At 42.1% G+C, this 25664-nt stretch overlaps 2 protein-coding genes across 6 annotated transcripts in view; one reads left to right on the top strand and one right to left on the bottom strand.

Moving 5' to 3' along the window:
• The window catches only part of OSBPL11 (oxysterol binding protein like 11), a 45280-nt gene extending 26217 nt beyond the window's left edge, over window positions 1-19063 (top strand). For all 3 annotated transcript variants that reach the window (XM_033163247.1, XM_033163266.1, XM_033163257.1), the window contains exons 4-13: window positions 1260-1339; window positions 2196-2375; window positions 4701-4902; window positions 6088-6233; window positions 10675-10815; window positions 11528-12017; window positions 14851-15037; window positions 16778-16960; window positions 17484-17637; window positions 18724-19063. In XM_033163247.1, the coding sequence (XP_033019138.1) occupies window positions 1260-1339; window positions 2196-2375; window positions 4701-4902; window positions 6088-6233; window positions 10675-10815; window positions 11528-12017; window positions 14851-15037; window positions 16778-16960; window positions 17484-17637; window positions 18724-18801 (1841 nt within the window). In that variant the 3' untranslated portion in view covers window positions 18802-19063. The remainder of the gene's footprint in view (window positions 1-1259; window positions 1340-2195; window positions 2376-4700; window positions 4903-6087; window positions 6234-10674; window positions 10816-11527; window positions 12018-14850; window positions 15038-16777; window positions 16961-17483; window positions 17638-18723) is intronic.
• Window positions 19064-19899: 836 nt separating this feature from the next.
• Window positions 19900-25664, bottom strand: part of LOC117054444 (TGF-beta receptor type-2-like) — a 46275-nt gene continuing 40510 nt past the window's right edge. For all 3 annotated transcript variants that reach the window (XM_033163300.1, XM_033163292.1, XM_033163281.1), the window contains exons 5-7: window positions 25096-25237; window positions 23405-23532; window positions 19900-21980 (exon numbers count right to left, since the gene is read on the bottom strand). In XM_033163300.1, the coding sequence (XP_033019191.1) occupies window positions 21744-21980; window positions 23405-23532; window positions 25096-25237 (507 nt within the window). In that variant the 3' untranslated portion in view covers window positions 19900-21743. The remainder of the gene's footprint in view (window positions 21981-23404; window positions 23533-25095; window positions 25238-25664) is intronic.

Here is a 25664-nt window from a genome sequence, read left to right as displayed (position 1 = left end):
GTTGCACTTATCTGATTCCCATATTTGTCCCAGCCCAATCAGTGGATTGTGAAAAGGTGTGGGTGTGTTAGAACAGTGTTTTCCAACTGGCCCCCCCCCCCGGATATTCTAAGGGGGCCTCAGGTGAAAAATGCGTAAATGGGGGGGGGGCACAGCAAGAGGCCAGGGGACCACAGAGGGAAGTGAGAAGTGAAGAAAAAAAATCCTGATTGGCTGACTATCTGCCTGGCCAATCACAAGTGGATAAGGGGGTGGCCCACCAGGGCCTAGCGCTCCTTTTTGCCATATGTACCCTCCTTTTTCAGTATAGCTTCATCAGAGTGCAGGAGGAGTTGTTTTAGTTCAGCATTTGCCACTGTTTGCTGTAGAAAATATTTTCCTCTACAGTGGTACCTCAGGTTATATACGCTTCAGGTTACATACTCCGCTAACCCAGAAATAACGCTTCAGGTTAAGAACTTTGCTTCAGGATGAGAACAGAAATTGTGCTCTGGCAGTGCAGCGGTAGCAGGAGTTTCCAATAGCTAAAGTGGTGCTTCAGGTTAAGAACAGCTTCAGGTTAAGAACGGACCTCCAGAACGAATTAAGTTCTTAACACGAGGTACCACTGTATTTTTGTTGTGGCCCTGGTCAGGGGCATAGGAAGGGGGGTGGGTGGAGGCAGACTGCCCCGGGTGCCCTCACTGAGGGGGGTGACATTCGGCGCACTGCCCATCCGTGACTCCCAAGCCTACCCCGAGCTGTTGGGGTAAGGGGGGAGCTGCACTACTTTGCTGGCAGCATTTCCCCCTTCCCCCTTCATTTTGACAACTTGGGGGAGGCTTGGGAGTCGCGGGTGGGTGGCACGCCAAATGTCTGTCATGGGTGGCTTGCTCCGCCCCCGGCTGCAGGGAGCGCACTGCTCTGGGCAACCGAGCAGCTATCCCGCGCCTAGGAGGGCACCCTCCGCACTATGCCCCCGCAGGAGCGTGCCCGCTCTAGACAGCGCGGGCATATGCTCCACCACTGGCCCTGGCATCACCTAAAAGTGTACTGTGGACACCAGTGCTACATAGATCACAGAACCATTGCAGTGGGAGATCAGAGTTATGATATGCCTCAGGATAAGACCAGTAACCCAAATCAAGAGGTGCCACAGGTTGTATCTATCCCACATTTTGCACACCCTCTCCTTCTTGAAATAAATAATTGTATTCTTGCCTTGCCTGCCTCTGAACTTCCTTTTCCTTCTGATGATGATGATTATTTTTTTAATCCAGCTACTGATGCCAAAGAACGACAGCATTGGGTCAGCAGGCTTCAGATATGCACACAGCACCACACTGAAGCAATTGGAAAGGTACTGTCTGTAACGTATACTTTAGGTTATGCAGCAGTTATTTAAACTGCCCATCAATTATGTAGCTTAAAGGGTCATAATTACAATTGCTGAAGAAGCGTGAGCCTACCATAGAAAGATCACAGCAATGCCAAGCCGAATTAGGTTTTAATGACGTTTTATTTGAAATGTGATGCTGCAAACTTCAGCATGTATTTGTTGTAATAGTTGAATAGAGGGGAACCTCCTCTGCCACTGAAGTAACTTCTCCGTAGGTTCTTATGACACTGTTCAGTAAAACCTAAATAATCTGACAGGTAGTTAGCTAAACACCTCTAAAACACCCAGAGAAGGAAATTCTACAACTTTCCATCTAGGTTTGCTTTTTTCCATGGACCACTGTCTCTTCCACACTTGGGATATCTGAAGTCTTGTTTCCTTAAATTGTAATGGCAATGCAGTCCTTAAAACAGAAACTGCAGCCCTTTCACTTAGGAGTAATCCTTGTTGAACCCAGTGGGATGGACTTCTGAGTAAGCATGCATGGGATTAGACTGTGAATCTGTTTTATCTTGTAGATATAAATTAGGTGTACAGTGTGTACAGCACAGCAGAGAAGATGTCTGTTCTCTTTTATACACTGAAGCATGGTGGGGGAGGGGGAGCAGTAGCCCCATGGGTGATAGTTCTGCATTCTGAAGAATATTTAGTATTGATCAAGGCCTTATATGTTGATGATTTAGTCAGTCCTCTGGGTTTTCTAAATTACTGAGTGCATATTCTAATAGTATATCTATGTACTTAATATGTAGTAAAAAAGGTGGAGACTTAAGGATTAGTTTTCAAGTATTTCCTAATATATATGTTTGTTTACCAGAACAATCCTCCTCTGAAATCTCGCAGCTTCTCTCTTGCATCTCAAGGAAGTGGCTCCCCTGGTGTGCAGAGAAGACCCAGCCAAAATGCAGCTTCTTTTTTTAATGTTGGGCATCACAAGCTGCCAGCTGGGAGGAGACTTCCCATTCTGCAGCCAGATCATTTAATTGATGTACGAGAGGTTAGTATAATCTTAACCTTTTTTTTCCTTTTTTTTTTGTAAGAATAGCTTGCTTTGGGAAGCAAATAGTCCCTGTACTATCTGAAATTCAACACGATAATTGAATTTATGATAATGGTAATTTACATAGTGCAGCGTCAGTGACTTATTTTGGTTACTTTTCCCTTAATCTGCTCAGGTTGAGGTTGGCAGTGAGCAGTGAGCATTGAGCTCAACATGTGCTCTCATTCTTCGCTGCCTTAATCATGGGTCGCTAGTACAAAACTAGTAATTGATAAACTGCTATTTCCATTCCCTATACTTCCTTATCTGGGTACCCAGGGGTGATAGTTGCGACTTACTCTTATTTATTTTATTGTTGGCTTCCTTGAGTATTTTGTATGGAAAGGCAAGGTATAAATTTAATAAATAAATAACCCTTTCATGTTGAGAAAGAAAATCTAACACATGGAACTAAGGGGTTACAGGTGTTATCTTGACCTAACAGGGGTGGCAGTGGGCGGGGAGATACCTTACTCTCTGAATTTGGGATTGGATCTTTCTTGAAAAGCAAGCTCAGACCATGATTCTTTAAATTAGGAAACTGAGCAGGAAACACAATTCACAACTAGTTCAATCATCACTCCTATAATAAGTCTTAGGGCTGGAATGTAGCACTGGATGGTGATGAAATTCTATCAGTCTCCCTCTCGTAGCCTCCCTTATATTCGTTTGAATAAGCTGCACAGTGAATTATCTATGTAATCTGCTCTCATTGCTGGCTATAGAAGGTTGAGATCGCCATGCATAATAGATCACATAGCCAAAAAGTAGAGTGACCCAGTTGTGCTCTCAGTACTCTGTCAAGTGATCATGGACAAGACGTCCTGTGCTGCCTGCTCATCATCTGCTCAAAACAAAGTAGAAAACACTGGAGTTTAGGATCCATTGACATCCTTTTACCCTTGGGTTTTGAGGGGTGAGAATATGGTAACTCCTCATTCCTACTGAGCACCAACTATGATGAAAGTCAGGGTGAACCTAGTTTGATTCAAAAGGTGGATTTCTAAAGTCTCAATAAATCCAAAGCAGAGCTATTTCTACTACTGTGTCTTAAATTCTAGGTTGGTGCTTGGCTTTGCTCCGGCAGTGTTAACCATACGACATTTCTAGCTTTCCTCTGTCTAAAAAGTGCATTAAGAACAAGCAGGACAGAGAACTAGACAGGTTTGAGGCTTCAAGATGGTGAAGAATTGTGGTTAACCTTTGTGGTTAAAAACAATGCTGAAGTATTTAATTCCCGGGGGTGGGGTTTAAGACAAGACAAGAGGGAAGGTGCAGGACTCTGGAGATATGTGATATCTTGCCTGGTTTCCATCCCATCTGCAGCACCCCCAAAATATGAAACTTGTTTTGAGTAGAGAAAAGAATAGTGCTTCTTTTTAATATAGGGCTGTTACTTTTGTGTAGTAGATTATTAGCACAAATGTTTCTTCCATGCAGGTTCAGCCCAAGACATTTCACAGTAAATGGTTGTCTTCTCCACCTTCCCCCACCCCAACCCACTGGCCCTAACCAAGGCTAACTGTGTTATTTTGGAATGCAAGGCAAAAAGGCCCACAGTCACCTCTCCATGGCAATAAAAATGCAATACTAATAAATTAAATAACTAACAATTTGCTGCCATAGGTGTCAGCAAAGGAATGGAATGTGATCATTTATATCATTATTGTTCTAAAGGAATGGATTGGCACCATCATACGGTGCTTTTAAAAATAGATTTTGTGTGTGTGTGTGTGTGGTTGCTTATTTAGTCTGAATATGCAATATGTTCTTGCTGGTTTGAGTGAGTAGGTTAGCCAAATAAACTGGCTAGGTGAGTTTATATAGTTATTTCCCAAGATAATTTGACTAAAGAACCATCAGATTGCTCAAGCCATTTCTGCAACGCAAGGCAGGCCCTATAATTAGGCAGAGACTTGGGAGGCAATGGAGGCAGACACACCCTCCCCAGATGTTTTTGCTGAGCCCTTGGCTGTTCCTTTTTGCTGGAAGGCAGGCTATGTATGACCTGTCCTGTGCCCCCATAACTAGCCGTTAGCTCTTGGGCGTGGTGAAGGACATTGTCCCACTGCCTCCACTGAAGTAAGAAGTAGCTTCATTTGACAATCTCTATAGTTTGGATGTTTGAAGAGTTCAGGGGATTGGATGAAGCCCAAGTGCTCTTTTCATAATGTTATGTTGGCACACTGAATTTCAGTAACAAGGAGTTTTAGGTAAATGAGAGTTCAGCTGATGTTTCAGATGACCCAAACCTCAGCATTTTGTGCATTGCTTGCCTGCTAGATGATGTCACAAGCTGAGGGACAGCAGAGAGACTTGGTAAGGAACATAGAATGTCTTCCTTCCTCTGGCCATCTTTCTTCCTTGGACCAAGACCTGCTGATGCTCAAGGCAACCTCTATGGCCACAATGAATTGCTTAAATGATTGTTTCCACATTCTTCAGCTCCAGCATGCGTCACAACAAAAAGGGTCCTTACCTACTGGTGAGTTATATTTGCTCTGTCTTCTTCTTTTAATTAAATCTTGATCTGATCTTTCTCTTCTATGCAACATAGGAAACACATTTAAATGCCTTCAGTACTTTGGAGTTCTTACATTCCCACTTTGCTGCTTGCACTTTAGCATTTGTCTGTCATGAGTTTACATCACTCCTTTCATAGAATTCACAAAGGTGTACATGGCGTTCCTAAGTGGTCAACATCCAGGCACCAACCACACCCAGACCAGACCTGCTTAGTTTCCAAATGGTGGTGGCCTCATGTGCCTTCAGATCATACCCGAAGTGGAATGTTCAGTCAACCTAGATAGCTGCTGCTGCTGCTGAACTTCCCCAGGGTCCTTGTTTGGTGTAACAGCTCAGCTCAGAATCCAGCACTGTGATCAGCAGAAGATGCCAAGTTACCAATAATGTTTATGTCCCAGCTTGACTGTTCTTTTATTCAAGTTTGTGTATGTGTTTCTTTTAATAGGGCATTATTAGAGTCTACACACACTAGCCTTTGAGAACAGAATGGAACATTTTCATTATTGATGAGGAATTGTATCCATTCCGATAGACTAGCTGGGGGGTAATTGGAGACACCAGAATCATTAAACGGGTGACAGTTTTCCAAATGATGCAGCTTTTATTTTCAAGCAACTATTATTTATTCAACAGAGATTTATTGAGCTGTGCAAAACCAAGTATCCCCCCCCCCCCCACCCAGGTCATTGCACCAACAAGACTGCTGGCAAAACATGTGTTCTTTAGTTTTAGCTTTACTTCCTAGAAATAAATTGCAGTTTGCAATTGTTTCCCCTAATGGTGTTGCTAGAATGTCGATGCTGCAACCTGTCCAAAGGGATTACGTAACAACCCAGTCTTGTTGGGTTCTTTAACTGGTGTCTGATTACACCTTTCGTAACCCCATCTCCTCCTCCGCCAGAGCAAGTTGTGTGTTTCATCATGGCCCAATCACAGGCATCATTCTAATGACCCGAGGAGGTGGTGTTCTCCTGCACCCATTTTTGTTTTTTTGTAGCTGCTTGAGCAAGTTCAGTTGCTTTTTAGTCTTTTTGGGGGGAGGGGGGAGTAAAGCTGCTTAATGAAAGTTGCCTTTTTGAAAAACAAAACAAAATACGCTTCTAGAATATGAGCAAGTTTCAGCGTAAACTCTCGTTTGCTTCAGGGACAACTATCAGTTGGTTGGAACCAAAGATCTCCCTGCCAAACCACTTCAAAAATGGAGCAGATCAGAATTTTCCAGCAGATCAAAACAAGCCATCATCGATCAGAGAGGAGCAGTCCATTTCAGGTTCCAGTCAGCTAACCAGGGTAAGGTAACATGAAAGCCCCTGTTGTGTGCTTTGTTCTTGGTTTTTCCCCCTCCTTTACTTAAGAAATAGGGATGGCTCAGGCTTTTAATATACAACTATTCTGAGTAGGCATCATTGAGAAAAAATCAGAGTGTAAACAGTTTCTGTGAGTGTAAACAGAAAGAAGTAACACAGTATAAGTACAGGTATCACTTCTTAACTTGTAGCTTTTTCCCTTCTGTCATTAACAGGAGGAAATATGGAAAAGCGAGCATTGATGAAAGGAATAATTAAGTAAATTATAATAAATCCCATGCAGTTAAATATAGTTACAAAGCCATAAGCAGATTAAACAGTGAAAATCTTTCCAGGTATATGTGCCAAAATCAGTCAAGATAAAGTGAGAATGAAACTGGATGTTTTTAATATAATTTTTTTTGTCACTTAATCTATAGATACCATTCTTAAAAATTAACAGCAGATTAGAATAGTAATGGGGCAACAAGCTGTAAGATCTCATTGTAAAACTACATATCTGATCTTAAAACATCTTAAATTGAAAGGGTATAATGAAAGCTATAAAAAAATTGTAATATGACCATATTTCAGAAAGCAAACCATGACCCTTGGCATGAATGAAAGTTGTAGTGAATGGATGCTGTCATTTTCCACATTAAAAATGAAGAAATTTAGTGATTGCCCATTTGATTTAAACATTACTTAAAGTGCGTGTGAGTTTGTTTTTTTAATGAGTTGGAAGCCAAAGCTAGGCTTTGAATCATGGTTGCTTCCAAACAAGAAACTGAGTTACAGAAGTGGAATACCCTTACTGGAAGAATGGGATGCCAGTATACTTACTGACAGTTCAGCAGCTGTTCGCACCCTGGAGAGACAATGCAAGAAAATAGGCTCCCTTTCCCTTTCCCTGCCTGCCCCGTCGTGGCTGCTGCTCCTGTTCTGATGACTGTTTACAGCTTTTCTTTACTTCTCCCTGGTTACCACCATACTTTGCTCTAGGAGATGCCAAATTCCCACTGCACACCCTGTTGCTTGCAGCACTTGACGGTGTTACCTAGAAGAGTTACTGAATTGTACCTGAAACGACCTGGTGCCCAACCCATTCTTCACTGAGGCAGAAATCTCCACACACCCAAGCATTCCTAAATGATGAGTGTATGTAACTGAATAGAATTCGGAGTGCAGTATGCCGTGAGCAGGGAACTTCAAGGCTGGGAGAGGAATACAAGTAAATACAAATACAAGCAAATAAATAAACTCATTTAGTAAGATGCAACTAGATGATTTAAAATGCAATCACATCTCCCTCATCAGCCACAGGCAAGAGTCAGTTTCATAGCCCACTTCCTATGCTGTTCTTGCGGCCCCCCAACCTCCATTCTGCTCCTGTATCCCCCGTTCCTTAGTATTCTCTCCCAGTTGCTGGAATGAGCAAGCCCTGTTGCAAAGCTTTTGAGTTTCCACAATAGCAGTAGTAGTGTGAATTGGGCTGTTCTCTCAGCTACTTTTCTCCCCACACTGGGATGAATATCCACCATAGTTCCATCCCAGAAAAAAGAGCAAGCAACATTTAAGGTGAGAAGCCAAATAAGAGAGGTGTGTATGCAGAGCTGTGGTGGCTGCTAGTTCTGGCTAAAATGCCTAGGTTAGCAGTTCATCTGTAGACACTAAAGAGTAGTCAGTCTGCTAGAGAGAAGAGCAATTTGATAGTCATTTGCTTGCCATGGATGGCACAGGGCGGAATATGGTGTGACATGAGCAGGTGGATGAGAAAATAGTGCTTGCTGCCCAAATAAGGCCAAGGCACCTGCTTACAGGAGGGAGTGCTAAACAAACCAGTGGACTAATTGTTCTGAATTGTGGGGAAATTAATTCAGGTATCCCAGCAATTCTCAAACTTTCTACCCCCAGAGGACTGAAGGCTACCACTTACAAAACTGTTGGGTCTCAGGGCAGGGGCAGAAACAATTACAAAATGGTGGCAGGTAGAGACGGGGACAGTCATAATCAGCTGGCAGTTACTGACATCGTTCTTTATTGATACCTAATTCCGCTTCGGAAATCTCTAAATTCCCTGTCAGAGCAATTTCCTTGTGGCAAGAAGTTCCGCAGTACAGATACTGGCCCTGAGGTGGTATGACTCAGCCTGCCCGTTTTAGGTAGAATTCGCTGATTCAGAGGCTCTAGATGGAGAAGTCTTTTTATATTATACTGTTCCCCCCATTTCAGAGTCTTTATTCATCTCCTGTTATTTCTTCTCCTTTAACACTTGTGTCTTATCTACCTAAGCTGCCAGTTTTTCCTTTCCTCCTCCCTTACCCTTTTATGTTCACTTCTTTCTTCTGCAACAGCTTTCCACTCATCTCCTTTCTTTCCATTTCCAGTTGCTACTTATTTTTAAGTATTAGCCTTTTGCATCTCTAATTTCCTTCCATTCCTCTTGCCCTTTCCTCGCAGAGAAGGGAAAACTCCCTTTCCTCCCCCACCCCAACTCTGACTCCCACCCATCTTTCTCAGCAAGGAATTACTGGTACTGGCATCAGTCCAACCAAAACGGCAGGGGCAGGGCGGGCAAGTGAGGAGACATGGTGTGGGCTGCGTTGGTGAGGCCCACTTGAAAGTGCACTGGGACCCACTGGCATTCCCAGACCTACTGTTGGAGAATCGTCATCACAGCCTAAAATACTGGTGCATTTTGGCGCCTGTAGAGAAAGCAGGGAAGAGGGAGGAAATGTTTTTGCACCTTTCCGAGGAACTATTAAAGGAAGATGTCTACTCAGTATAGCTTTGAAGGGTGCTTCAAATGGGACATGGGAACAATAAGCATTCACAGTTCTTCTATTCTAGAAGCCTTTATTAATATCACTGACAAACATTTTGTGGAATATGGAGGGCAACTCCTGGGTCTGTATGTTTGAATAGGCTTTGCTCATTTTGATAGATACCATAGTGGTCAAGTGGTTAAGACTCCTTGTTGTTTATTCAGAATGTTACCTGCCTTTCACCCTAAGGTTCCAGAGTGGGATACAGCAATTTAAAATACAGTATTAAAATTAATTAAAAACAAATACTTGGTGTGCCTTATCTGTCTTTGTCTTCAGTCTGCCTCTTCCAAGGTGAGACATGATACTGAATATATCATTCCCTCTCTGCCATTGGAGCTAATAGACCTTTGTGTCTGGCAAGCCAGGTCATCTTACTAAAAACCTCTGCTATGCTTGGTCTACAGCTGTTTTGTAGTTTGGCTATTCCACTTAGGACAAGCAGGAGTTCCTTCTGGGAGAGTAAACTTCATATCCTGTGATACATGGATACATGCAGGCTATACTTCATTTATTTCTTTTTTGTGTGTTGGCACATTTTATATTCAGGGCAAGCCTGTCAGAGAACTTTTACTGTTCCCACTTTTTTCCATCTGTAATACTTGAAATCACCATTCTACATAGGAGAAACTAAGCATCATTAGCATGAAACATAACATATGCTACTACTCTTATTTTTGTTTTACATTTAATTGTTATTAAAGTGGGTTTTTAAATTTCCCACTCAGTGATTTTGTCTTGTTCATTTCAGGAAACTGACAGCAAGTACTAGAAATATATAAAAAAATTGTTCCATCAAAGACAAAATCTGATTATACCTATCTATTAAGCAGGTCTATCATCTGAAGTTAAAATGCAGTTGATGAAACACCCAGCTTTTAATTAACAGATCAAGTAAATGTGCATATTACCAAAACCCTGAATGTGTTTGAGGTGGGTGTTTGAGATCATTAAAGAATGCTCCTGGACAGCATAAGAACTCGTAAGCAAAGGCTACTATTCATTGCTAAACCATCTTTATTGTTTTTTTTTTATCAATGTAGAAATCCAGATTGTATAATAATTCCTATTTTAATAGCACCCTAGAGACACACAAAAATTAGCATATTGAAATCCCACCTATATTGCAGAAGTCCAAAGAGATACACTGACATTGGTTAAAAAAACTGAGTGCTGTCAGCTTTACTAGCTTGTGTCTCTCATTTCTGGAAGTGAAATCATACATATGGGCTAGTTTTGCAGAGAAACTAAAAATAAAATTTGTGTTTTTAAAAAAATAAAACTTCCATAGGGAGAAGAGAGCTAGTGTGTCTGGATGAACAGTGATATTCTCTTCAGTCAGCCCGAGAAATTAGTTAGGATGTTTAATTGGGACTAAGTCTTTCTTCTGATTCGTCATTCTCAGGATCACACTGTTAATTGAAGCTTGCAGCCTTAAGTGGCATTGTTCGGTTTTACTCCTACAAATGATGTTTCTTGAGACATGAGTGATTATCTGTGAGGTTTGGGAGGATGACTGAACTGTCGTGCTTGGGAGGAAGAAGGATTAAGTTATAAATCCCAGATATTTAGGGCTGGTAAATTATTTGAAGTGTCATTTGTTTTTGGAATTTACACTAGGAACCAGAGGAAATAAACCCAGATGAGGAGATAGAGGACACATGTGAACTTAAAGAGGATGACCTTGGAGCCGTGGAAGAACAGCGTAGCATTATCTTGCATCTCCTGTCTCAACTCAAACTTGGCATGGACTTAACAAGAGTAAGTGACTGAAACATTAATCTTTTTGAAATTGAGAGGGAAGTGCTTCTGTAACTGAAGGCTGGCCCAGCCACATCTGGATTTCCACAGACAACTTAATTAACTTGGAATTAAGCCTTTGCTCCCCTTCCCACAAAAAACCCTCACTGAAGACATTCCTACCACTTGAGTTTATATCAGCTAGTTGAACTGCGCTCTCAGAATTGTTTATTTAGGAATCTTTTTGTGTAATAAGGAATCTGCTCAGTCTCTCTCTCTCTCTCTCTCTCTCTCTCACACACACACACACACACACAAAGAGAGAGAGAGAGAGAGAGAGAGAGAGAGAGAGAGTGTGTACTAGCTCCATCTCAATCTCACCCCAGGTTGTCATTCCTATTGACCACCATGGACTGAAATGGGAAGTTTCCTGCACTTGTGGAGGCTTGGTGTACATTTAAGGGTTCTAGAACAAACAGGGAGCCCCGATAAGTATAAGCGATACCTTAGCTTCAGACAGCCACCCTCCACTGTGTTGGAACACCTAAAGAAGAGGAGAGGGAGGAAGTATTTCATAGCGTTTTAAGAATACACAAAGTAACATGTCTTCCTCTTGTTTGCGCTAGTTAAGGTTGTGCTCTTTGCTTAGAAAAGCATTATACCCTTATCCCATCATTGCCTTGCTTGCAATTCAAAGCTTTAGGTGTGCTTTCATGCCTTTTTTTCTTTTCAGGTGGTACTTCCCACTTTTATATTAGAGAAACGCTCTTTGCTGGAAATGTATGCTGACTTCATGTCCCACCCAGATCTCTTCATTGCGATTTCCAGCGGCGCCAGCCCCGAGGAGAGGATGATCCGCTTTGTTGAATATTACCTCACTTCCTTTCATGAAGGTCGCAAAGGAGCGATAGCAAAAAAGCCATACAACCCGATCATCGGGGAAACGTTTCACTGCTCGTGGAGGAGCCAAGTACCGTCCGACACGAGTAGTAACTCTTCGTCCCATTCCCTCTCTGAGCAAGGGACTGTCTCAGAAGAATCACAGGAACAAGCAGAGTCGGACTACCACACAGTCAGATTTGTAGCGGAACAAGTGTCCCATCACCCTCCAGTCTCAGGGTTTTATGCCGAATGTGTAGAAAGGAATATGTGTGTCAATGCTCACGTCTGGACTAAAAGTAAATTCCTAGGAATGTCAATAGGAGTGACTATGGTTGGCGAAGGTAAGTGGAGAACGCTGCAATTAGCCACTTGCCACAATAGGCTCACTCATGTTTGGTCGGTTTCACAGTGTGTCTTTCACCACTTGTGCGTTACTTGTCAGCTAACCCAGTGTTTTCCCATCTTTTTCCAACCGTGGCCCCCTTCCGACCTTGTTTCCTTCCTGTGGCCTGCCCATGGACAAAGCCAAGGGGGGCAGCTGTGTGCTGTGGACCCCCATTTATGAGATTTTGACCTGTGCCCCCCGGAATATCCTTGGGGGGGGGCAGGGGCCATATGGCCCCTGGTTGGAAAACACTGATCTAAACTGTGAAGAAAGGGCTGCATGGTGCCAGAGATGCTCAGGGATGCCCATGTCAAGAGCTCCATGCGCTTCACTGTTCAACCCTGCAATGAAGTTTCAAACGGATTGTCTGCTCTACACACTGGGGAAAAAGCCCAGGGCATTCAGGCATCCATTGGATTCCATTAATCTCCAGTGGTGGGGGTGGGCCATCCAATTCAGTCCCCCACCCCTGCAGGGCTGGATCAAAGCCAATAGACCATACTTCACCAGAAAGTGGTTTGTCCATGAGGACAGGATGATCTGTACCCCCACCCCCTGCTACTTCCAGACAACCCCTTCCTCTATCTGGAGCAAAGACCAGAGTGAGGGTGTGCCCTGGCCATTGTGTTGGGTCATTGATAACTTGGGACAGCCCCATGGCTGTCGTGGAGGCCATGAAGTCCTGAAAAGGAACACCTGAGGCATCCTCTGCATGGATGTTGACATCATCCAGGACTATTGTTCTGGGTTCCTCCATCACCATGCCCATCAGCTTGGTCAGATAAGCTGGTGAGCAGCAGACTAGATGGTAAACCAGCAGTGACCCTTGTTGACTGTCTTCTTGGCCTGGCAACAGGTACAGGCCTTAACAACCAGCTCCAAGACAGGGTTTTTATGGTGATGTAGATGGAAGTACTGCGGGCCACATCCACTCCACTGCTGCCCTATTTCTGCTGATGCTGTAGTAAGGTAGGCAGAGCTGAGTCAGATCAACTCCCAGCTTGCCCACCCAGGTCTCATACACACCATGGGCAGGCTGATAGCCACAGCAGATCAACCACCAGGAACCCAGCCATGGGAGAGGTGGTAGCACAAATCAAGGTGTAAATAGCCTCTCCCTCGACTTCTGTAATAACGTGCCTCCCACGGCCATTTATCTCCCTAACCATGTTCACTGAGATAAAGGCAGCTCTTCACAAGCCCATGATATAAATAACAGCCCAACAACAATGATGTACTACTACCCATCAGTTATCCCAGAAGGTACCTACCTGGTTAAGAACAGCTTTACTAAAAGCATGTGCAAACCACCCAGTCCCTGCCACACTCCAATCCTGCCTCATACTCACATTGCAGGCTTTTGCCCTGGGATAATCTGGCAACTTTCTCCAGTCATACAATTCACTGTCCAGGTTCTCACCCTGTGCAGGAAGCACAGACACCTTATGAGGAATGAACCCCTTTAGTGCCACCCTTTTGGTGGCAAACCTTCCACCCAAGGGCAGCTGAGCTTTTATGCCCTCTGACCCAGCCAGGTGCTGATGCAACTGCCTACAGGATTAGGTGTTCCTTCCAAGGCTCCGTCTCTTGGTCAGAAAAGAAGACAGGCTCCATTCCTGCCGGCACTTACAGGGGACCTCAATTGTTTTGGGAGCAGCTGGGATGATCAACAGAGTTTGGTAATCTTGTAGCACATGACAATGTTAAAAATGTTTGTCTCCAGATGATGTCTTTTGTGTCTTCTTTTATGATGCCTATGTCCTGGCCCTAGTATGCATTCCATTCAGTATCAACAGTTTCTTCTTTGCTTCAACAGTTTCTTCTTTGCACATTTCTGTTAATTTCAGATATTTTCTATAGAATTTCAAGTGCACAGACCCCCTTTTTCTGAAACTGTTGCTTTGCTCTAGTTCCTTGTGAGAGGTGATGCCATCCATCCTGCACCGAAAACTAATCTTACTCTGTTGCTCAACTTATTATACAGTGGAGACATTTTTGTAATGTAGGGCTGTTTGGTGGAACTAATCTGAGTGGGACAGTTAATGTTTGTCGTTGACAAGTCACAGTGAGACATAGATACCAGCAAGCCTCAGAAATGTAGAGAAATTGTGATTGGGGGGGAAGGGTCATAGGGTTTACTGTTCTAAACTATGTTGGCCTCAAGTAGAAAATGCAAATGGAGATGAACCAAATGAATTTTATCTCTCACAGAAAAACAGGGGATATATTTTCTGTCTTTACAGTTAATGATCATAATTTCCTAACAGATATACTATGGGTTGTATCCAACAAAGTCCTGTTAGAGCAAGGATTTCCACCTATGCAATAGGACTTCCTCCCATCTATTCCAAGGGATCTCCCAACCCTCCAGAGCTATTTGCGGGTGTGCGCGGGGTGGGGGTTGTCTCAGGGAGAGGAAGTTATATTGCACAGGCAAAAGTCCTTGCACTAACGGAACAACAACTGATTTTAATCTTTCTGATATGGTTTTTGCTGCATGTTTTTATGTACTTTTGTTGTAAACCACTTTGATAACTTTATGAAATAGCAGTATATAAATATTTTTATGAACTAACAAGCTTGGTTGGATACAACCATATACTGTTTGTGCAAGCAGCTCCTCTGTGAGTTAAAAGAAAAGGGCTGTTGTCACCCGAAGTGATATATGATTGATGATCCTAAATGATAAAAAAAATCCTGGTTCTCTGCATCCTCTAATACAAGTATGGGGAGTATGAATTATTTGTTTCTGTTATGTGGAGCTGATGTGAATCTCTCTTGTCTCGCAGGTACTTTAAGTCTCTTGGAACATGGAGAGGAATACACATTTTCTCTGCCTTGTGCATATGCTCGGTCAATTCTGACTGTCCCTTGGGTAGAACTGGGAGGAAAAGTCAGTGTTAATTGTGCAAAAACGGGATACTCTGCAAGTATTACTTTCCATACCAAACCATTCTATGGTGGCAAGCTTCACCGGTAAGTATTTATGGTTGGCAGGCGTTTTGTGTAATGTAGTGCAGAATCAATTGCAGGTAACATTCTTATGGGAATGGCATCTTTTCATCTTCCTCTTTTGAGCTGGATGTTGTAAAACGAAGTCCATGTATGCTGCTGCTGCTGCTGCTACTACTGATCTAAGCAAGCCACTTCACCACTTTGTTCTGAAAACTTGAGAAGGACATGTAAAAGGAAGCTAAACCTTTTCTGAAATACTTTTGATGCTTATTGGAATGTCCCTTTGAAGTCAAAGAGTATCAGTAACTCGAAAAGGATCTTCAGAGAATTGTAGAGTTGGAAGGGGTCCTCAGGGTCATCTAGTCCAACCCCCTGCGATGCAGGAATCTCAACTAGATTTTCAGCATCTAAAACCACCTTGATTTATTTAACTAGTTAAATATTTGCAAAAGATTGATTGAACTCTGGCCCCTGGCAGGGAAGTAGTGGAAAATAATAGCAGATTGTTATGTATTGTGTTGTGCTATTGAAATTGTGCTTCCTAATTTTATGCTTCTATATCAAGTGCCTTGAGAGAGCATTTGCCTTGAAAGATGGCCAATAACTATTTCAAATAAATCAAATACATCAAAGCACTTGACTGTAGTTTCAATTTCCAACGAGACTTTGGATTAGTGTTTGTATGAGCTTTTTTGTAGTCATAAGTACAGGAGAGAAAATGCTGTCATAGTGACTCTGCTGCTAGTTGATATTGTAATGAAAATAATGTTACTATAGATTTTTCAGAGAACTTTACTATTAAATACTTTTTATTGAGCGGAATTGTACTGTATTGTGCACAGCTGAATTGCTGAGGCAGAAGTTAGCTTCCATAGTACAATTCGCATTTGCTTAGGTTTAAAATAATGTTAGGGAAACAATTGGTTTGAGGGAGTTTTACTTAAAATAGAGTATAATATCTAGACACTATTTCATATTTAGTATTGGCTAGCATTGGTAATTTTTAACAGGATGTTGGGAAAACTGCATATTTCTCTGTAATCAGCATGTTAAGGTAGCAGTGGCCAACCAATGGCCTTTCAAGATGTTGCTGGACTGCGGCTCCCCTTATGCCTGACCATTGGCCATGCTGGTTGGGACTGATGGGAGTTGAAGTCCAGCCACATCCAAAGGGATACAGGGTAGCCATCCTTGATGCAGAGGAGCGTTTATCCGGTCTAATGTATTCCTATCTTAGAAAACTTAGAGGAGACCACCAGAAACTCACGTAGCATTGAATTATAAGCAAAATGCTCCTTTTTTTGGTACACTAGATTTGGCAAATTTGGTGAAGTTCCCATTAAGCTTTGTTGTTCAGTATAAGCCACATACTTAAGTCTCTCCCTCTCTCTCTCTCTCTCCCCCCCCCCATGGCATGAAATTCTTGAGCTGCCATCAATAGAAAACAATGATTTTTAAAGAAGTAATATGCAAGAGATGAGCGCAAAAATAATTAGTGGGCTCCTAAGTTTACTATTTTGTTTCTTTTGAAAGCTATTTTGAACTAGCTGCATAGTTAAACAATAGAAATGTACAGTAGCTTTTTAAAACACATTTCCAAATAAGATGACAAGCACTCAAATCTTGCTGTACTAGAACTTGCATGCATTCCTCTGTTTCTAAAAATAAATAACACGATGTGAGCTGTAACCCTACATGAATACAAAGTGTGGGCTAATCTACCTATTGTCACATTTTACTTTTTGAATGCTGTTTTTTTAGGGTTACTGGTGAGGTGAAACAGAATGCTACCAACACTGTTGTCTGTAGAGTGCAAGGTGAATGGAATAGCATCCTTGAATTCACCTACAGCAACGGAGAGACAAAATGCATGGACTTGACAAAGCTGTCTGTCACAAGAAAACGAGTCCGACCCATCGAGAAACAAGGGCCATTTGAGTCCAGGTAAGAGAAGTTCTTTTATGTTTTCACAATTAACACATTGGGTACAGTTAGATGCCTGCATTTCTTTTTCATTCATATTTGTGGGAGCCAAAGTGGGTTTTTTTGTTTTTTAAAAAAAATATGTTAGAGAAACCTAAGAAAAACCAAAATGGGGCATAGGAGGCTCTCTCAAAAAATGCCCCAGAGAATTAGAGGCTGTTCACAGAATGGTTTGGCACTTTCATTAAATGTGGCTGCACTGAGGTTGTCCACTGCTGCCATGCATTTTTATTCTTCAATTGGGTAACAGCTATATTGAACAGCTACATTCTATATTGCACTGCAAGTTCCTCATAAATTTTTCTGGAATGAAAGCACTTCCAGGATGCGGTGGCAGTTCCTTCTTGCCTTTTGGTTCACCTTATTCTTAATCTGAGAGGAGCCAAGATTACAGATGTGAATTCTGCTCATGTGTGCTGCAAGTATTGACAACACACTGACCTGCTAAGAGAGCTTGAAATCAGTTGTACCTTTTTTAATTCAGGAAGCTGTGGCAACATGTGACAGAGTCTCTGAGGGACGGGGACATTGATAAGGCAACAGAGCATAAGAAAGCACTTGAGGAACGGCAGAGAAGTGAAGAACGACTCCGGGCTGAGACAGGAGAACCATGGCAAACTAAGTACTTCGTCAAAGATGTAAGTAACTCAACACAAGTGGAATATTTAAAATGCCAACCTTCCAGCATGTCATAGGGGCTACTGCTTGCCTCTGTAAATAGAAAAAATATTCCTCTGCTTAGTTCTTTGCATTATTTTGAAAAGTTCACATATAAACAGAAGGTGGTTGAATATAAATAGCCTCTGCTGGAACATTTTTCTTGCCACTTTCTTTTATAGATTAATGTCTTCAGTTTCTTTATGGTATATGCTCAATGTATATGCTCCTTTTTGGAAATGAACTGTAGTTTTGGCTTCATATTAATAAGTCACATTTGCAACAACCCTGTCTAGTAGGTTAGCATTATTATCCTTATCTTGCAAGCATAAGATTTTGTGACTTGTCTGAAGCCACACCCTATCTCCTAACATGAACTATTAGCTGCTATGGTGAAGAATCTCTAGCGCCTAGGGAGAAGACCAAAATTAGGCTTTCTTGTCTTGTAAGGGCCAGACTATACACTGACTCAGTTCATATGTAGTTCAGTGTTGGAACATCTGACTTGTATGCAGGAGGGCCTAAATTCAATCCTTTGCTTCTCCTAGTAGGACTGGGGGTGTTCTTATCTGAAACCTTGCAGAGCCACTGCCAAACAATGTGGGCAATATTGAGCTAGATGGATCAATAGTCTTGCATAGTATAAGGGAGCTTCCTATAAGAACATAAAGAGAGTCCATCTACTCCTTCCTGTTCTCACAGTAGCCAATCAGATGCCAGGGTGAGAACAATGGTCACCTGTGTTCCTAGATGTATTAGAAAGCTCTGGTTTTCTGCTAAGGGAGTCATAGTGAGCCTCAGACATATGTAGTCCCCTTCCAACTCTCCAGTTTTGTACTTGTATATTCAGCTTCTGATTTGAAATTTGTCGGTTTCCTGAAGGTATCCAAACTCAAGCAACTGTGGCTTGAGAGAAGGATTCAATTGTGGTTTCAGATATTATGGTTATGGTCAGTCTCTGGGCAGTAGTGTACTACTCAGTTCCTAAGACAATTAGCACTCACCATTGAATTTACATGGAAAAAATATCTTCAACTGAGTAATCTTGTTCTCTGTTTGAATTGCAGGGAGATGGCTGGGTTTATTATAACCCTCTTTGGAAAAGAATGCCTGCCGTACAAAATCAACCAGCAGACACAAACTAGATGACATTTCTTCAGAATTATTCTTCTCTTTTGTTCTAATCCCTACAACTTCCAAAATGCTGTGTCTCACTAACAGTCCTTTGGGATTTTTATACAATTGCACAAAATTAAGTAAGCATAATGGAATAAACTACTAGGGCACTTTAAAGTTGCAGAAAATCAAAAGATAGCGAGAGAGAATCTTGCCAGGTATGTCTTCTCCCCCCACTTCAAAAAACATTTTATATGGCACTGAAGATTTTATCTGAACTGTGTATTGTATTCTTTCTAAGCACACCCTACTGCAAAAGCTGCCTAAGATGTTATATATATATATATAAAATCTTCTAGAAACAGTAGCATTCAGAGCTGCTATGCTGTTCTGCCCAAGTGGAATTGATTCTTGAGTAACAGCTCTTCCCAATCTGTGCTCCATTTTCCACTTGTTTCTGAACTACTCAGTGCCCATATAGAGAAACACCTTTTGCTGCTCTGAATTATTATTCTCGCTGAAAACCCTGAAGAGGAAGCTCTTCATAAGTTGACCTTGGAATCAGTGTTATTGAACTGTCTGGATCAGGACTTGACACTTCTTTTTTTAATTATTCTTCGGAGGCAATGTGTGCATGGCTGTGGAAGAATGAGGGAGTCATGTAAACTACACCTTTTTAAAAAACAAAAAACCCCCACAACATTCTAAAGTAGATTGGAATTGTAACTGTGGGGTGTTTCCTATATGTGAAAGAGTTGTGGAGAGAAAGGTGGGAGAAGAAGTGTAAAATTCAGAACAATTTTCAGCTCTAGAATTTCCCTTAACCTTCCACCAGCTTCATTTCCTTAGCAAACTGCTGTAAATACCCTGAAGATGTTCTGTCTCTTTTAAGAGACTGAAGCTCAGACCTGGCTGATGTGTCCTTTTTTAAATATATATACACTTCAGCTCATTGCCCCCACTCACTGTTCTCCATGGATCATTTCTGAGACAGTCAGTGTTACAGGTTGCCCAGGCAAGTGATTTCATTTGTCTTCTGTGTAAGTTCTAAGTCAAACATCTTTGTGTGCCCACTGAGTACAAAGACCGTCACTTTGGTTTTTCTACAACACCTGAGAAGGCTTGTTTTTTTTGCTGTGGGACTGCATACAAAACCAGTTGCAATCTGATACCGGAAAACCATGTTCAGGTAAAAACGTCCATTTTTTTATGATACCAATATTTTATTGAAGTCTAAGAATTGCTGGCAATTAAGAATAGTACTGATTTATGGCTTTCATTCTTGTTAATACAAGCTACCTTAATTTTTCTAAGAGTGGTGCCTTACTCTGTTTCTTCTGATGTAGTCTTCCAATCAGTGTATATACCATTATCTGTCATCTTCTGGTTTGTGTCAACAGTGGGGCCTCTCCCTGCCATCATGAAAACCTTCAAACTGTGTGTGTGCTGGTCAAGTGTGTTTAGTTTTTTCTTCCATATTAAGGGGAAAGGTTATCCGAATGCACCCAAGGGTGGTTAAGTAATCACCCTCATTTTCCACAAAGTCTGAAAAGTGTTTGGGGGAATTGGGGAGGGGTTATGCACATGTGTTAAGATTCCCTTGTACTTTTTTTTTGCTGTGAAATGCACTGAAATCTTAATGCGACTAGTGTACAATTCCATGTGTGAGAAATGGGGAGGGAAGGAAATAAAGCTACCAAACGGAACTGTTTGGGGTTTTTTTGTCTGTGTTCATAGCAATGTGGTGCTCAATGTTGACAGCATATTCAGCTCCAAATTGTGGAATAGGATTTTCCAGCTCAGAATTTGTGGGCTTTTAAGAATATCTCTGCTCTCTCTCCTGTCCCACACTGCTCTGGTCTATTTAAACACGCACATGACACAAATGCCACTTCTGTAGCATCCAGATTTCTCTTCACAGAGAGCTTCCACAGCTTTTGTGAGTAAGATGAGATGGCATTGTAGGCAAGCTATATGCTTCCATGAACTTGTATAGTTTTCATGGAAATCAGCCGATACAAAAGAAATAGAAATCTGCCAATAGCTGCTACAGAATGTCAGGTTTCCACACAAGCCATTGTCTTTCACTGTAAAACATAAATATATATATTTCAAGTATCTCCTGTTGGTTTCCGCAGTATGCTTACAGTTGCAATCTTAGTCCAAAATCCAGAGAGCCCCATGCCTGTGCAGAGATCTTCCTCATCCAGTAGCCAACACCTTGTTTTGTCCAAAGAGAGCAGTGACTTTCGCAAGTGGCTTTTCAGGTGGCATGCAGTTCTCCTGTGGAAAGGGTGGGATGCTGAAAAGCCCTGGCTCTTACTTGGAAGCCCACACTGTGTTCCTTTGGAGTTCTAATTTAATAGATGTTCTATTAAAGTGAAAGAACAGCTTAAAGAACAAATAAGCCGCTAAGACAAAATGTGGGTTTTGGCTGAGATGACAATAGTGGAAATTAGGTGTCAAACCTTAACTTTAGGAGTCAACATTGTATCAATATTGGGTTTCTTAAAGTCTTTGAAAGATGTAACAAATTTTTCAAAACTTTGGAAGCCTGTGTTAATAGAAAAATTTATTTATTTATTTTTTAAAGCAAGCGAATGGAGTTCTCTGATTAACACCTAATGGTTCCAGCAATTTCTTGTGTGATCTAATAACAGGCTAGGGTCAAGACTCTGCCTTACCCCCTCTTAAAGAAAGAACATTGAGTGGGTTTTTTAAAATGCCTATTGTGAATCTTTTTAAAAATAAAGATTTTTTGTGTTATACATTTAAAATAAGTATAAAATGATTTATATTGCATGCTGAACATAGTACAGTGACTCTGCCTTTTTGCCTAGTAAATTTAAAGGGCTTATAAATACGTTTTATTCATTCAGAGAACTAAATGGGGTTTGGGGGAGGTATATATATATTTTTCTGAGTGGCATGCCCATTGGTGCTTCTGTCCAGCTTTTATTTCTTTCTCCAGTCATTGGATATTCCTGTCACTCCCTTGATTCTCATCTATTGGGCAACCCATTTTGCTTGCCTCATCACCAAGGCTGCTGCCATGGCTGCTGCTGCTGTTGTTGTTGTTGTTGAGGATGTCATCGCAATCAGTCTGCACCATCAGGTTGAACCGCTCTGCCACGCAGTGAGCCGTGAGTCTGGCTTCAGGATCATGGTCCCAGCATTCTGTGATGGTGTCACACAGGAAATGCATTCCCTGAAATTAAGAAGGAAGCTGGGAAGTTAGCAATCTCAAATCTAGGGGGAACTGCTTCACTACAATTATTGCCCACTTTTGAAGTAAAAAGAAGAGCAATCAGTGTGCGTTACTGGCTCAGTAACATGATCTTTGGCCTTGTGCGTGATTTCCTTTTCCCTCTAAGGGGCACTGTATTCCATTCACCTCCACCCCCCCCCCAAAAAAAACTCTGCTTGATGCTATTGCCTACATAAATATATTGATGATTTACTGGGAAAGCTGCAATAAATCTTGATTTCTTTCAGACACGTATTGGTGATTAGTGAAGACACTTCTTCTGCAGCCAGTATGGGAAGCCAGTCAAACAGATGAAGCAGATGATCTGCTTTACTAGCCCAATAGAGCTGACCAGCCAGGGGAAGCAGAAGGCTCTGTCCTGCCTCATTTGTCCCGTTAGCTTATGTGCAAGTCCTGCCGGAGCCAGCTCCATCTTTGCTGGGGCAACTAAAAATGACTGGAAGGGTCTCGGGCAGTGTTATAATGGAAAGTGGGGGGACAGACAGACCCTTCTCTCAGGACAACGCCTTAAGAGGAGAAGAGGACTGTGACTGTATGAGGCCATTTTTGTCCACCGAGCACACTTCACTTTGTTTAATACAAAATTATTGATTTCTGTTTTTAGCTTTTATTTTTTCCTCTTCAAATTGCAAAAAACTAAGATAAGAAAATGTACAAGGCAGCATACGGTAGCAGTTGACAGCTTGTGCTCTTCGATACTGTGTGCATTCACAACAATGCTTGTACAAAACTTAAAACATTTATTCTTCTGAGAGTGTAATCATAGGTACTTTGAGAGTGCCACCGAACAGAATCAGTATTAGTTATGAGTAAACATACAGAAAGCAGCTCTGCATTTCAGAAATATGCCAAATATAAAATTGTACTATACCAAGTTAGGATGCATTTTATGTTAAAACATACTAGGTTTGATAAGAAAGTAAGTATTATGTTAATTTCAGTTCCCCCCCCCCAAAGTCTCCATTTTGCCCCAGAAACCTAGGGAGGGGGGCAGCGTTTTTTTTGGGGGGGGGAGCTTCAAGTTTTCTGCAAATGTTGTTTGTGTAGCCACACACCTCTAGGTCTGCTGCTCAGAAATATTTATTTAAAGCATTTTTGCCCTGCTCTTCAGAGGAAAAGGATTCCAGAGCAGCTTACATGAGATCAATAACAAATAAGACTGCCCCTGCCCTCAGGCTTACGATCTAAAAAGAAAAGAAAACAAAACGGATGAGGAGGGAAGAAGAAAACAAACTTGGATGAGGACGGAAGAAGAAACAAACTCGGTTATAAACTTGACTGGAAACAGTTCAAAAGGAGGAGTAGGCAAAAGGAGGTACTCTCTTGGCAAAGCCATAAATTTTACCTTGCTTTTTTGTACTTACCTGATGCACCAGCCAATTGCCAGGTATCTCTGGACGCCCTCGACCATGCAATACAACATCTCTCATAACCTCCATGCAGGGTTGCTCCCGGACCTTTGATCCAAAAGGTAGCTCATAGTTCTTCACCTCTGCAAGGAAGTTGATGTAAATTAGATGTGCGTGCAATTTAGATACATATTGACTATGTACTTGTCGGGGCAGTGCTGTGGTGCCACCGAGAACATTCACCAGGAAATGGATAATAAAACTACCTCTAGTCGTGGCTTGCAGCTGTACCTGATGAAGAACCGTTCATTGATAACATAGCTTGGCAGCCAGGTTGTGAACAGGGGACACTTTTAAATTCACGCAGCACATTTAAAGATTTGTCGAAATGCCACTGTATGTTTCAGAAAAGAAGCTTGCTTCATTTAGTATTGGCAGCACTGTATTGGCTGGTTGATGCCCACAGTTTGTTTTAAAACCTGTAAACTGTTAAAAGTAGTAGCACCTACAGCCAAACCAGGTTGTGTTTGAGATGTGCAGTTGCAGGGGGTGTGTGTGTGTGTGGATGTACAACAGGTACTTCCTTAATGGACCACATTGTAGGACACAGCAGAGGCTGCTAAGTATTTGTTGCTTGTTGTAGTGGTGGACCTGGGAGACCAAGAGTCCAATCCCCACTCAGGCATGAAGCTCACGGGGTGACCTTGGGCCAGTCACTGCCTCTCAGGCTAACCTGAGGTTCATTTTGAGGATAAAAGTGGAAAGGGGAAAACCTTGCATGCCACCTTGAGTTCCTTGGAGAAAAGGTGGGATATAAATGTAATGACAGATAAATGAACCCAAATCCATATTGCACCATTGCTGTCTAGCTCCCCACCCCCACCATCCTGTTGACACATTTGCCCATAGATTTCACATACGCTGCCCTTGTAGACTGTTCCACATGTTAGCATCTGGACTTGCATTTCATGAGAATTAGAATTGGCACAAGCCCAAATCACTTTGAATTAGCAGGACAGGTTATCATGCTACCAGTTCAAAGCCTGATTGTGTAACAGGAAATGCTAAAGCAATAAATTAATCCCTGTTAAGGAATTTTTATTACTGCTGATGAAACATGGGTTCCTTTAGTGACAATTCACACTCCAAACGATTCCTTCAATCTTCTTGGTATTTTCTTTCATTTTAGCAGCCTCTTAGTGATGCCTATTTTAACATAATAAAATGGTACAATCATTTCCTAGTGGAGAGGCAATACAATCTCCACTGGAGTCACATGAATCCCCATGCTACTGAGACAGGTCATTTGCCCATCTATCCTAGGATCATAGCCTTGGCTATGAGCAGTGTGGTTTTTTGAGTCCTGGGGCCAGGAGCCTTTCCCAGCCTTGCTACCTGAGACCCATTTTTGAAAGAGATGCCCTCCTTCCACCTGAGAAATGCGTTCTTTTGCTAAGGCAGGAGTGGCTAACCTGTGGCCCTCCAGATGTTTGCTGAACTACAGCTTTCATCAGCCTCCGCCTGCATGACTGGCAGTTAGAGATATTGGGAGTTTTAGTTCATCAACATCTAGGGTGGGGTGGCCATAGGTTAGCTTCTCTGCACTAAGGTTTGCTCCCACCTCCCTCTGGCTGCTTCTTTGTTTTGCCCAGTGGACCTGTAAAGCAGGGCTTGGAAGACAGCAGACTCTGCTGGTATAGACTTACCTCCTATGGCGTCACACCTGGAGGCAATCTCCCATAAAACCAGAGCCATGGAATAAACATCCATTTGTTTGAAGGACTCCAGATCTTCAAGATTCACTCGAGATTCCAAAACTTCAGGAGCCATATATCTGGCAGTGCCCACCTGACCATAAATTGAGTAGGTGTTAGAAGGGGTAGAGGAGAGAAGCCATGGTGATTCCAAGTTAAAAGGAGGCTGCAATGCATTAGAAGATCTGTGATACAGACTGGACCTTTTGTGCTCCACCCCTTTATCTCCAGGTTTTTGTCCAAGTATAGGGTAGCCAGGAAAGTTAAGAGCTTGATGGTGTCCATAAAATCTTCTCTAAACTTACCAGACCTTAGTGACATGGGAACCAAGGCCCAAATTAGATGTGACAATAACTGAGAACTTCTTTCCTGTGTTTTCTGTTTGTTTCATTCAAACCAAAAGGTACTGTGGGCAGCTGTGAGTTTGAATGGAGGAAAGTACCACTACTGTCCAGTGGGCAGCTTTCTGCTCAAATCATTCCTCTCCCTGCTGCTTTTCCACCATGAGGGGAAAGACTGAG

The sequence above is a fragment of the Lacerta agilis genome, chromosome 1, assembly GCF_009819535.1.
Source record: "Lacerta agilis isolate rLacAgi1 chromosome 1, rLacAgi1.pri, whole genome shotgun sequence".
Classification (NCBI taxonomy): domain Eukaryota; kingdom Metazoa; phylum Chordata; class Lepidosauria; order Squamata; family Lacertidae; genus Lacerta; species Lacerta agilis.
The sequence above is the reverse complement of the archived record's forward strand: the minus strand, read 5'-3'. Positions and strand labels throughout refer to the sequence as shown.